This window comes from Mustela erminea, chromosome 17, assembly GCF_009829155.1.
Source record: "Mustela erminea isolate mMusErm1 chromosome 17, mMusErm1.Pri, whole genome shotgun sequence".
NCBI lineage: Eukaryota > Metazoa > Chordata > Mammalia > Carnivora > Mustelidae > Mustela > Mustela erminea.
In genome coordinates this window covers 69959760-69973344 of record NC_045630.1, presented here as the reverse complement: position 1 = coordinate 69973344, position 13585 = coordinate 69959760, and the positions used below count along the sequence as shown (strand labels likewise).

The following is a 13585-nucleotide window of genomic DNA, read 5'->3' as shown; positions in this document are numbered from 1 at the left end:
CCGTGGGGACCAAACATGGCGCGGGCTGGGGTCAGGCTGGGGGTTGGACGCCGGGACCCCCACCAGCTGCGCTCCCTATGCCTAGTAACCGTAGGAGGCCTGTGGTTTGCCTTTTCCTGGCACGCTGAGGACACCGAGTTAAGGAAGCCAAGACCCCGAAAACGAGAGGAGGTGCAGAGGTGAGGGGCACGGGGCGGGGGGGTGGGGACACCTGCGCAGCAGAGCAGGTGCAGGCAGGCCCGTGAGGCAACGGGAAGAGAAGTCTCTCCTGGCGCCGCCGCCCCTTCCTCAACGAAGCGCCGCAGACGGGCGTCGGCTGGGAGTAAGAAGAGGGTCTCGCCTGAATAAGAAGGAAGGGGTCTGAAGAGTGGACAGACAAGTCAGGACAAACCAGCAGGGAAAACGCGGGGAAAGAGGGCCGAGGGCAGCAGGGAGCAAGAGAGCGTCCCTAGGGGCCTTCTGTGGCCCGTGTGGACGGGCCAGGCCTCCTGCCCTGGCAGGTTCACTCCTCTCCCACCGCAGGACTGCGCTGAACCAGGCCCTGCCCAGACTCCGGCTTTCTCTGAACCGTCCCCAGGCCGCGGCGCGGCACCCGTCCGTAGGACGTCAGGCCACGCCAAGCAGACTTGCAACTCACTGTGCACCTCGAGCTCCTTCGAACACACACGAGACGGGAGACCCTACGTGTCTCTAGGGCATCACTGGTTCCAATCTGGCCCCTCTCCAAACAGAACGGAGACCAAAAACCTTCTCTGGACGAATGAACAAAGGAGGGGGTAGTGGAGAGGGGGCCGCTGGAGGCCGGAGAGCAGGACGTCTCAGGGCCCGAGACTGGTCTCCTCGAGGGAGGTGGCGGGGCCGGACGTGAGGACCCTCCGCTGGCCACTAGTGTGAGCTACTGGGGGGGACAGGGAGGTCGCCCACGGGGACGGGAAGGATCAGAGGAAAAGAGCGTAAGAGGTGAAACCCAAGAGCTCTCCTTCAGGAGGGTCGGAGTCCAGCCCAGTCGAAGCGACAGGAAGCTGGAGGGGAGCCCGGGGTCCTGCGGAGGTCTCGGCCCCCACGGCTGGGGCCTTCCGGCAGTGAGATGCTGACATACGGTCACCGAGAAGGGCAGACGGAGGGAAGCAGTACTCTGCTCTCGCAGAGCCATTAAGGCAGACCCCTGCCCGCAGCCCCGGGGGTCTTCACGCCCGCCCCTCACTCCTGTTAAGTTCTTAAATCCTGCGTGAGTCCCGGAAGTCCGAGGGAGAGTTTCACGCAAGTGGGAGAGCCAGACAGAAGGAAGGGGTGAGGGCGAGGCTGGGGACACGGGACGGTCACTAGGCACCAAGGGCAGACCCTGCGAGCCCGCGTGCCCGTCACAGGCCAGGAGGCCCTCCGGGTGCCCTGGGCCAGTGTCCTCGAGTCCTTCTTACCGGGCTCACGTTCTCCTGGGAGGAAGTCAGAGCCAAAAGACAGACAAGGACACGAACAGGTGTTTCATCTCCAAGAAACACAGATAACAGGGACGTGAAGAAATGAGTCAACATCACTTACTACGGAGACAAATCCAAAGGAAGACACTGTCGCTAGCTCCCCTCCTGTAACCACCTGGGGGCGCCTGGGGGGCTCAGTGGGTTAAAGCCTCTGCCTTCGGCTCAGGTCATGATCCCAGGGTCCTGGGATCGAGTCCCGCATCGGGCTCTCTGCTCAGCAGGGAACCTGCTTCCCCCTCCCCTCCCCTGCCTGCCTCTCTGCCCACTTGTGATCTCTGTCTGTCAAGTAAATATTTACAAAAAAAACCAAAAACTGAGCACTGGGTTACTGCAGAAGTAATCGTTCCCGGCGTTAAGTATGGAAGGGGAGGAAGCGTCCCTCATCTCCAGAAGCAAACACTGGCCCAGTTTTCCATTCTCGCAGAGCGGGCCCCGTGCCTGCATCCCAGCCCTCCCTGAGCCCCCGCTGTGCCCACGGGAGTTCCACGGCCCGTGGGCACACACCGTGCGCGGTGCCGGGATGGGCGCGCCCCACGATTCACCAGTCCGCAGACCAGCTCGGGGTGTCCGTTGAAACAGCAGAGCTGCCGTGCAGGGTGCGGGAGGGTTCCCGGGGACGCCCCCCGCCCTGAAAGCGCTGCTCTCCACTCCCCGCTGTGACGCTCGGAGGACCCCTCACGGACGCGCGAGCACACTGAGCACGTGTGCACTTCGCTCCCGCGCCTCTCCGCGGAAGAGCCCCTCCTGGTAAAGAAATCAGCCCCCCGTGTTTCACTCTCAGACGGCCTTTAAGACCCCGATTCTCCTGACACCCGCACCTCTGTCTTCCGGACTTTCTTTCATGGAAAGGCTTTGCCATTCCAACGTTCTCAAGTGAAAATCCCCACTTTTACCTGTGATGTTATGATTTATGTATATATTTTTAGGATTTTATTTTTAAGCAATCTCTACACCCAACACGGGGCTCAAACCCAGAACACCGAGCCAGTGATGTCCTGCTGAGACGCGGTGGGCAGCCCCCTCCCCGTGTCTGCCGTGAGAGCCGGCCCGGGCCACGGGCCGTGCAGGTCCTTCAGAACTTTCTGGCTATTCTAGATTTTTCTTTTTCTTTTTTCTTTTCCCTTTTCGAACACTTCAGTTATTCGTCAGAAAGAGCGCGTACAGGCAGGGGGAGCAGCAGAGGGAGACGGAGAAGCAGACTCCGCTGAGCAGGGGACCTGGGACCCTCGGATCCTGAACCTGAGCTGACGGCAGACGCTTCACCCACTGGGCCACCCAAGTGCCCCACACAGACTCTCGTATGAACCCGGGAATCAGGCCTTGCGGGTCTCCAAGAAGTCAGTTGCACCCCGTCCCCAGTAGGATCACGTGAAACGTAACCACTCGTCTGGGCCCAGCCGCGGTCATGAACCCGGGTTTTCTACCTCATCACAGGGCCCCGGAGCCGGCGTTTCCTGCCCAGAGTGTGCGCGTCTTCCACCTGCTCAGCCGCCGCCGCCGACAGGCTCCTCTCCCGCGTCCGCAAACCGCTTCCTCCGCAAGCGTCTGCCCTGGTTTCCCTGCTCTCCCGCCTCCCCCGCCCGGGTGTGCCCGCCCGCCGCTCGCGGGCGCTCAGGGGCACGAGCCCGGTCTGCGCCGGACGGCAGCGTCCTCTCCCGGCCTTCTCTGTCCTCAACGGGCTGGCGGAGCCGGCGTGCCAAGAAGCACGGGGACCCGGGCACCCCCGTGTCCCGACCTTGCCGCAAACAGCTCCCTGTTCAACACGGAGTGGACGCCTGGCGGCTGACTTCAGAGCTACGCTGTGACCCCGCTCTTAAGGAGGTACGCGGTCATGCCTACTTATTAACGGCTTGGCTTTTTAATCTGAACGGACGTTGGATTTTATTAAAAACCTTTCTGGAATCTCTGGAGAGGACTCTGAGCTTTGCCCTTATTATTATTTGGTAAATAATAACATCTTGACACAGACTAATCTTTGCACGGCACCAAGACCCCATTTCTCACGTTTTAGAACAGCAAAGGTAAAAATTTGGTTCAGATGTCCCGTTTCCAAAGTTCACGTTACGCCACTCCCCCATTACTGAAGACCTACGTGAGTACCCATTTCTACCAACCAAACATCTGAAGAGGATTTTTACCTTTACGAAGAAAGGCAAGAAGTGAAGACTGCACCCAGCGCCGGCCGGGCAGGGAATCCCAAACGAGCTGTGTCCTTCCGGACTGCAGGGGGTACCTGCCTCCGCACTGGGCATGACGGGCGAGCCATTTCCCAGCTGATGGAAGCGTCCACCGCTCTAGTCTCGCTGCGGGGAAGTTCGGCAACGTCTACCGAAATTTCAGATGCCCATGGAGACGTCATTCATGGGTGTCAGAGAGTGTGGAAGTGACCCACACACCGGTCACCACACACCGGTCACAGGGGCTGGTGGACAGCCCAGGTCAGTGCACTGGGGAGCCATGGGGCACCTTCACACAGAGAACAGAGCGGGACCCAGACACCTCACCGAGGTCGCCCGTTACGCATGAACAGCCCGCAGCGCTCAGGGCACACGCGTGTCTGTGACGAAGGGGCTTCCCGCCGGCCCAGCTCGCGTTTAGGGGAGGACGGTCTGGAAGGACACGGGGGGTGTGTCCGGGCGCGAGGTGGGGGGGACAAGATTATTGCGTTGCATTTTAAGGCACATATGACCTACACAAAGGGCGAACCCCTCGAAAACTGTTCAGGCCCAGAACCACCCTCGCGAGTAGGCAGAGCACGAAGACCGCCTCCGGCAGCAGGACCGCTCCGCACCCGCACAAAGTGAGGCCTGCGCCGGCAACAGCAACATCCTCTTTCCCAGCCCAGGCGACGGGTGCGGGCGTCTGCTTCAGGAGAGACCTTTGTGTCTCCTGCTCGATGAAACAGCCGTAAGCCCAGAAGCACCTGTGCTGCGGGATACGCAGCTGCGGGGCTGCCCGGCCAGCCGGGGCCACGGCGACTCTCGGTCTTGGGCTTGTGACAAGCCCCCTGGCGCTGAGCTTATATTAAAAAAAAAAAAAAAAAAAAAAAAAATATTTAGAAAACGTCCAGAAACATGCAGCTACAGAAGGACTGTGACGGGTGTGTGCGCCCGAGACATGGGACGACGTGTAAGACACGCTGCTCAGGAGGGGAGTCGGATGCGCGAGCATAGGATTTATACTTACTTTTGATTAAAAAACAAAATGAAAAAGTAATATATGCGTGTAAATTTCTAGAAGTCCTAAAGAAGCTGGTCATGTGTAACTGTGGGGAAGGAAGCTACCAGCCTGAGGAGACTTTCCCTGCATACTTTCTCAAGGAGCCTGAATCATTTTCTACACCCGTATGTATTCCTTTAAAAATGAAATTAAATGCTGAGCCTTCGGCTCAGGTCGTGATCTCAGGGTCCTGGGATCGAGCCCCGCATCGGGCTCTCTGCTCGGCAGGGAGCCTGCTTCCTCCTCTCTCTCTGCCTGCCTCTCTGCCTACTTGTGATCTCTTTCTGTCAAATAAATAAAACCTTTAAAAACATTAATCAAAAATAATCAAAACGGAGCACACCTGCTGTAGGAGTGACTGTACTCTCTAGTCAGCCATGGGGATCTTCAGGCCGGCCTGCCCCTGTGGCCCTGGGGGCAGCCTGTCCTCTCCCCTCTGGGCGCGCGGCCATGCGGGGCCGAGACACTCACTTGGGCTCGTGCGGAGGGCCGGACTGGTCGACCAGCTTGAACTCGGCTGCGAAGCCGTGGGAGCGGGCGTACTCCAGCAGGCCACCCACGGGGTTGGTGTTCAGGTACCGGACGAGCTCGCCGATCCTCCGGACCTTGCTGGGCAGCCCGGACTGCAGGTTATCGAAGGGCTCTGTGCTCGTGTCCCCGGGCTGAAGGGGGGTCAGTGCACAAGGAGGAACTGTGAGCATGGGGGTGGCTAGGGGGTGCCGGGGCAGTGCGGGGTCCCGGGGTCGCCACGATGGCCCACCTGGGTGTCCAGAGGTACTGAGCTGGTGGCTTCTCCGTGCAGAGCCTTCATGGCTTCCTCGGCTGCCATCTGCTTGGCCACCTTCTTGCTGGGGGCACTCACGGTGGGGAAGGTGTGGGCTCCCATGGCCACGCAGTACTGGAACCTGGCAGGACACAGAGGAGCTGGGTCAGAGCGGCACCCCTCGCCTCTGCGGACAGGCCTCTGAGCTGGTACGGCCTCTCCGCGCCTCGGCCCATGTGGCCCTACGTGTCAGGGCCCTGGGGCCTCCTCTGGGAGCCATCCTCCAGGATACAGAGTGTGCAGAGCCCCGGGGACACCCAGGTCTGCAGACCCACCACCAGCTACCGCCAGGCCAAGCGGCTCCCTAGCGCTTGGTTCCCGCGTCACCCTGAGTTCCTAATCCCAGGCTGTCCACGGCACGGCGGTGAGCACACCGCGCGGCTCCCCCGCTTCCCGTGGGGAAGACGCGACGGCTCAGCGGGACGACCGGCTGCCCCTCGGAAGGTGAGGAGGGCGTTATGGCTCTCCGGGAAAGCCCGGCAGAGATGCCCGACGCGAGAGATGTACTTAGGGTCGTGGGCGGGGCCTTCTCTGGACAGGAGGCGGAACTCGCAGGAGGTCCCCAGCTTGTGCACACACTCCAGCAAGGTGGTGACCGGGTTCTTCCCCGAAAACAAGGCTGCGGCGGAAGGGGTGCTGGGCTGGGACTCTGCCGACTGGAGAAAACGAGAGAAACAGCTGAGAAACCATGGCCGCTGCGTCCCGGCGGGGAGACCGGTGAGGGGGTCAACCGCATATGAGGGGCTGACGGCTCAGAGGGAGAGGGCTGAGGGAGGTGGCAGCAAAGGTCGCGTCACTAAGCCGTCCTGCATCCCGCGTCTCATCTGCCAGCGACGGAGCCTGGACTCGGGCCGTCTCTGAGGCTGCTTTCCAGTCTGGCGGTCTGTGACTGGGAGGCGGGCAAGCAGGGGCGCTGGGCGTGGGGCAGGGGTGTGGGGCCAAGGCAGGGGCAGAGCACGGGGCCCCCAGAAGGCAAGATGCCTACCTTCTCTGACCCCTTCTCTGTGGAGCAGTCGTAGGGCTCTTCTGGTCGTCCCCCGTCCTTGGCTTTTGCCTCCTCGAGCAGGATGGTCATGGCTCTGAGGGCCGCATCCTGCTTGGCCACCTTCTTGCTGCCGGCTTCCGCCGGGGGGAATTCTCGGCCACCAATGATGACTTGGAATTTAAATCTTGAACGTGAGGAGATGAGTGAGTGCGGGCCTGGTTGTCCCTGCCGCCCTCCCCGCGGGGCCCTGCACCCTGGGGCCCTCCTGCTACGCACGGGGGCTCCTGTCCCTTTGGAGCCTCAGCCCCGACCTTCTGGAAACACGGCAGCCAGGGACTCCTCTCAGAGCTCATCAGAGCAAACACAGCTCCGGGGAGACCCGCCATCTCTCAGCAACGAGTTAAGAGAGAGCACGCACAGAAAATGTGAGCCAAAGCCACCACTGCAGCGACCAGCAGCTTTTGTTCTAGAGCGGCGGGTCCACTGGCTGCCGCCGGGGCGGCTCCTGCAGACAGCAAAGCTCCTTCTGCACGGCCTCACACGCACAGAGCTCCGAGCCTGCCCAGCGTCATACTCACGGCACCTGTTGGCCCCGGGTCTGCCCCTGCCCCCACTCCCTGGAGACTGAGCCCTACGGTTGGGTCTGAGTCACCTAGGGCCCATCTGTCCAGAGCCCCTGGTCACAGAGAAGACCAAAAAGCCTTGGTTCTGGGCCTCTGGACTTAACCTGGACCTCCTGTGCTCAAGTTTTCAAATCTATTCGGGTATTTGCTCAACCTGCAATTTCATTGAAAAAAATGGGTCAAACTTCTTACTTCTTAGGTATTCTGAAATATTTGTACGTTGCACCAACGTTTCTTCTAGCTGGAATCGAAAAAAAGGTTAACCACAAAACCTACTGCTCTCCCCCAGTTCTGGGGGTGGGGAGTGGAGGGAAACAGGGCATGGCGCCTCCTGGCCTCTGTCCCAGACACAGCGCAGTCTTGGCCCTGCCGGCTTTCGGACACACACCCCCCATCTAGACTGCGCTCCTGCCGGCTGTCTCTGTCATGAAGTGAAGATGATGGACAGAAGGAGCAAGCGTCACCGCGGGGAAGCCACGCGCTTGGACACCAGCCCACTAACCTAGAGGGCAAGGGGACTCTCTCCTGCCCCCAGTGGCCCGCTCAGGGGCAGCATGCGTCCTCTGGCCTTCAGCAGCCCCATCTGGGCAGGCCCCCCCCCCCCCCGCCCCGTCTCCCCCAGTCTGTCCAGCAGCCTGCAGGGGCCTACGGTGTGGGGCCTGGCTGGCTGGTGGAGCAAGGAACCTTCTGCCGGCACAGGTCAGGAGGCACGTAACTCCCACCTTGGACAGGCGGGCAGCTGTGGATGCTCACACGACCTGGTCCCCAGGGGAGCTGAGCCACACGGGGACCTGCTCCTGCTTCCCGTGTGCGCGCCCCGGGCCACCCCACCTGTTCTGTGCCTGTCCTGGGAACTCAGCTTAGGGAAGGGAGGGAGGGACCCCGGCATGGATGTGGGGTCCAGGCTCCACCACCTCCAGCCCTCGGAGGCAGGACACTGAAGCACGGAAGCCGGTTCGAGGAAGCTGCTTCCAGCCTGAGGGTCAGCCACCCCCTGGCTCCCCGCAAGACAGAGAGACCGAGGGAAGAGGCGGGGGCCCCGCGAGGGGCGAGGCTGCCTGGCAGGGGTGCGGGTGCGGCTGGCGGCGGTCTCTCACCGAGGCTCGTGTGGTGGCCCGCTCTGCTCCAGCAGGTTGAACTCGCAGGTCTGGCTGGCGAACTGGGCGTACTCGAGCAGCCCGCTGATGGGGTTCTTCAGCTGACACTCGGTCAGCTTCTTGTAGGGGGAGCACCGCGGCCAGCCGTGGCTGTAGAAGGAGGGCATCTCCATGATGGCGCGGAACTCGCCCGGCGCGGCGCGGATGCTGTTCAGGTCGTCCGGGATGTCGTCCGTGGCCCACTGGCCGTTCTCGAAGTCCACGTAGCCTGTCCTCGTGGGGCCGTTGTCGTGCGCCGGCGGCTTCGGCCTCACCGGCTCCGGCGCCGCCTCCTGCCTGCTCTCCAGCTTCAGGACCGGCTCCTGCCCGTTCCGCACCGCGGCGGCCGCGACACTGTCGGAGGCATCCGGGGCAGCCGGGGGATGGGAGGGGGGTCCCGCGTCGCCTGTGGTATCGGGGACGGCGGCCGCGTTTCTCTTCATCTGGACGCGCTCCCGCTTCTTGTCGGTCAGGTGCCACACGGGGGGCGTGGCGCCCAGCCGGTACACGTCGCCCTGCCGCTCCAGGTCGACGAGCACGGCGTTGACGTCCCGCGCCCTGCTGAGGCCGATGTTCTTTGCCACATTCAGGGCAGAGGCGCCACACACGTTGAATAGGAAGTCACAGACCTTCTCCCTGATCTCGGCCATGTCCAGAGGCTCGGGAGGACCTTCCAAGCCAGGCTCGGAGCTTCCGGCTTCAGCTTCCAAACCGGGGTTCAAGGTGGGCACGTCCCAGCTGCGGCCGTGGGCGCTGGCTACCGGGCTGTGCCGGCTCCCGGCCTGAGCGGCGACTCTCCACAGAGGGGGCGTTCCCGCCTCCCGACACAGCTGACCCTTCTTCTCCAGAGAATACAGAACTCGATTGACTTCCTTTTTCGGGACTCCAAGCCTCCCAGCCAGATCATGGGCCGTGGCGGCTGTCCCTTCCCCAAGCTGCTGCAGGACGAGCTCCGACACTCTCTCGTCCTGGCCCTGGCGGATACCAAGCTCCTGGAGGCGCGAGGACAGCCTGTCCACACCTCGCCACGGCAGAGCGAGGCCGCGCTGGGGGGGGCGTGGGCACGCCCTCGGGAGCACCTGATGTCTGGGAGGCACACCTGCGGGGACACCCCAGGCCCCCAGCTCCCTGCTCCTGGCAGGCAGTCCTGGAAACCTCGGCCCGAGTTCGGAGACCAGCGGTGGCAGTGATGGCGTCTGCTTTCCAGTTAGGGGGGCTGCAGGCAGCAGCCCCTTGAGGAACTCTACTTGCTGGAGCCGGAAGAGATTCGGGGACGAGCCAGGCCCTGGCTGCTGCTGTCGGGGCCTGCTGTGCTCATGGCCTCGGAGGCTCTGGGGGCAGGATGTGGTCCGGGAACACCCCTGCAGGCTCTGGGGGCAGGATCTGGTCCGGGAACACCCCTGCAGAGTAAGAAGAGGGAAGACAATGTGAACTAGGCCCTGGCCCCTAGCCCGGCCCTTCTCTCTGCCTGGGGGGCCGCACCTGCCTCCCGAGGGGCGGAGAGGCCGGGGACAGGTAGGTGTGTGACCCAGCCGGCACTGCCTAGGGACCACCACCCGAAAGAACAAAGCGAGCGGGAGGCCGAACGGGGAGCCGTCGGGGGCACCCGAGGTGGCCGTGGCAGCTGGGCCTCTCCCGTGAGCCTTGCACACTCTCCTGCCTCGGCAGGATTCTGGGGGCTGAAACAAATCCTTCCACTTTGCAAAGTGAGTACCCTTTTAAGATAAAAACAAATAAATAAATGTTATTTTGTTTTAAAAACAAAACCACAATGATGACGTCAAAATGCCCAGGGAGCCCTGGACCAGGACGTGCCCCGGGCAGGACAACAAACCCCCATGCATGGGACGACCTGGAGCTCAGCCCCCCAAGGCCACGAGGGGCGCACCTTCCCATGTGCAAACCTCACAGGTTTACTGCTCGCCACTGCCTCACCGGGAAGCCCGGGATTTGGTTTTGGGCAGGTGGGGGGGGGGGGTGATTTCCTCAGGGAAGGAAGGACACACCGTCTTCACGTCCCAGGGTGGTGGCCAGGTTTGGAAGAGACACGGGGCACTTCTGCTCACACCGCCCAGCCTCCCACAGGTGTCTGGTGTCTTAGACACCTTGGAGTCACCCCCCAAGTCCCTGCACTGCCCTCTCCAGAGCGGTTTCCAGCCCCGTCCTTCAGGATCCTGTCCCCAGGACACGGGCTGCCCTGACCTGTCACCTCCCAGAACACTGTGCACCTGTGACCCCTGCCCCCACCCAGGGCAGAGCTCATCCTGTCCCCGGAGCGGCTCACTGGAGCGGGGAGAGGGGCAGGAGGTATTTAAGGGACCTGGGGGGGCGACCTCTAGCAACAACATCTCATGCTTGTCCACCCCCCGCCCTCCAACTGAAGGTCCTGAAAGCTCCAGCGACCACAGGCAGCTGTGCCCACCTTCAGTAACCGTGGCCGTCACCCCCACACCCGGGCATGACCTGGGGACCCGAGCGCTCACCACCACCTCCCTCCTCTGGCCGCCTGAGTGGCAGGTCCACTCCTCGCTCATTCTCCCTGTCCCGCTAGCTCGGGCGACACCCACTCCTCGAAGCCTGAAAGTCTCCCAGGAAAGGACCGGCTGGGGCTGCAGCTGCGGCCCCGAGCAGGGACGACACGTGAGCCCTGGGGTCCGTGGGCCGAGTTTGCTGAGTCCTGCTCTTTCCCGATGGCAACTTCCCTGTGCATGTCCTGCTTGCGCTTCGGACTCCCGGGGAGCCCCTACGCGAGTGGCCGCTGTGGCTGCGGGTCAGCAGCCCCCAAGCCGTCCTCATTCTGACCCTACACACGCCTCCACTCAGCCCGGGTCTCACGGCCGGCTCCCTCCTCTGCCCGCGGGCCCTGCCCCCACTCCCGCACGGAGGCTTCCCCAAGGTGCTGGAGAAGGACACGGGACATGCCCTCCTCTGAACTCGGATTCTGTTTCCCCGGCTTGGTGGTTCACTCAGGTTCCCCAACACGCCCTGGACAGAGGCTCTTCCTTACAAACGCCCCTCACGCCGCCTTTTCTTCTGTGCCCCCATGTCCCTTGTGTGTGGAGGAAAGGGACATGTGTGGAGGGCCTCACCCTCCTCCCCCAGGTCGACTCCATCCCCCGCCAACATAAATCAGCGCCCTAAGAAACAGTGCTCCGACCTCTTCCTCTATTTCCCCCAGCCACTGCCTTGCAAAGCTAAGACTTGAACTTCCAAATGCCTAGACGATCTGTCCACTTGGATACCCTGCCCCACCTCGAAGAGCACATATTCTGAACCAAACGAACCCTTTCCCTCAACCCCGCCCGTTCTGCTACTCCCGTGACTGCGGCCGGCGCTGTTCGCCCCGTTAAGCAGGGCGGAGACCCAAGCCAGCTCGGCCGCCTGCCTTCCTCCCTGACCTCCTGCGTCGTGCAGGCGGTGGCTAAGCTCTACCTTGTCCACCCCCACCCCAGAGTTTCTCATACACGTTGTCTTTTTCCAGCTCGGGCCTCTAATTACTTCTCACCAGGCCGCCACAAAGCCTTGATCTTTGTACCCGTACATTCCAGTCCAGTGGGCCGGACAGCTTCTCTATGGCCCCATTACAAGTCTGACCCTTTCCTTCGAGATCTCCTTAGAGACCACCTTCTTCTGGAGACGTCTGACTCAGCCCACGGGTGTTTCCTCTCCTCGAGCCCCTCCCTCTCACCTCCTACAATATCGTTCCTTTACCTCTGGTCACACCGTTGTGTGTGTTTGTTTGTTGGACCGGCACCTACACACTGCGTATCACGAGGCGATTACCAAGACGGAGTGTCCAGAAAGGGTGCTCACGGACTCACTCCTGATATTTTCCATCAAGTGCTAATGGGGGGGGACAGAGTCTACTTCACAGTGAACCCCAGGAGGCGAGGACAGTGTCTCAGTTATCTCTGTGCTCCCAGCACCGAAGACAGCACCTGCCCTCAAGCTGATCCTGAACCAACATTTGCTGAATCAGTGACCGCGGCAACAAGCAGTCTCTGTCTCTTCGTGGTTCCTCCTGCTACCCCGCCCCCACTACACTGGTAGGGACCAAAGTGTATGTGGGCACAGAGGGGAGTGCCCAGCTCCCCGCTGAATTATGGGGACTTCAGGGATTTCCCCACTAGCTGTTGGAGGGACCTTGGTGGAACAATTACTTTGCAAAGTGGTAAAGTCAGCTTCCAGCTAAACGTATACTGCTGCTACTTGCCTAAAACCTGCAAAACTACAGAAGAGGAACTCCACAGATTATGACACACTCATGCCACAGAACAGCAGTGTGTGTTTTTTTTTTTTTAAACAATGTGTTACGATCTATTCATATCCACCTGGAGAAAATCTAGCAATGACACAAGGCTGAATTAACAACCACAAAAAAGCAAGCTGAAGAACAGGTCGGCTCCAAGCTCGTCCTGGAAACAGAAGGAAAAGCCTCACCCTTACGTGCACCTGTGCGAACCCAGAGACAGGAAGGAAGGAAAGTCATGTGTGAAGGAAAGAATGGGTGTGTATTTGTTCGAATAGTTAAGGAACTCTGCAGGGAGATTATTAATTTTATCTTCACCCACAAGTCTCCTAATAGTGAAGCCAGAGCATGGTTTGCGAACAGCCCCAGGGAGAGCCACTTAAGGGAGTGAGAGGGAGCCCGTGGGAAGCAGCCCGTGGGGACCCTTCCTAGTCTCTCAACATCCCAAGCCACTTCAGGGCCACGCCCCATCCTGTTCACTTTCACCCAGTCTCCTACGCTTGGGATCCAGAGCTGAGTCGTCCCCCCCCAGTACCATATGGGTTCCACTGAGTGATATATTGGTATGTGTGAAGTGAGGCTTTTTCTTCAGGCCAGGGGCCCCCCAATCCTTTGGAAGAGGAGAATAAAAAAAAATATGTAACTTTTGAGAAGGGAAGTATAACTTACATACATAAAGTTTATCCTTTTTGTGTACTCTGTGAGGTTGTCTTTTTAAAAGATTTTATTTATTTGCGAGAGAGAGAGAGAGCGCATGAGAAGAGGGAGAGGCAGAGGGAGAAGCAGATCCCCGCTGAGCAGGGAGCCCACCGTGGGACTCGACCCAGACCGCCAGGATCATGCCCTGAGCCGAAGGCAGTTGCTTAACCAACTGAGCAGCCCAGGCGCCCCACACTCTGTGAGTTTTGACTGTAAGGACTCAAAGCACGACGTACAGCCCTGTTACTACCACCCACGAGGACACACAACATTTCCATCTCCCGGACAAGTTCTCCCGCGCTCTGCAGTCTGCTCCTTCCCCCACACCCAGGCTCGGGCAGCCACCATCTGCTTCCCGGGCCCCCAGAACTGC

General features: G+C 60.8%; 1 protein-coding gene across 5 annotated transcripts in view; it reads right to left on the bottom strand.

Annotated features, from left to right (window-relative positions):
* Window positions 1–13585, bottom strand: part of ADAR (adenosine deaminase RNA specific) — a 36102-nt gene that overhangs the window by 6872 nt on the left and 15645 nt on the right. For 4 of the 5 annotated variants that reach the window (XM_032319337.1, XM_032319336.1, XM_032319332.1 and 1 more), the window contains exons 2-6: window positions 8226–9625; window positions 6506–6689; window positions 6028–6176; window positions 5458–5602; window positions 5169–5359 (exon numbers count right to left, since the gene is read on the bottom strand). In XM_032319337.1, the coding sequence (XP_032175228.1) occupies window positions 5169–5359; window positions 5458–5602; window positions 6028–6176; window positions 6506–6689; window positions 8226–8914 (1358 nt within the window). In that variant the 5' untranslated portion in view covers window positions 8915–9625. The remainder of the gene's footprint in view (window positions 1–5168; window positions 5360–5457; window positions 5603–6027; window positions 6177–6505; window positions 6690–8225; window positions 9626–13585) is intronic. The other variant, XM_032319335.1, reaches the window with a different exon arrangement.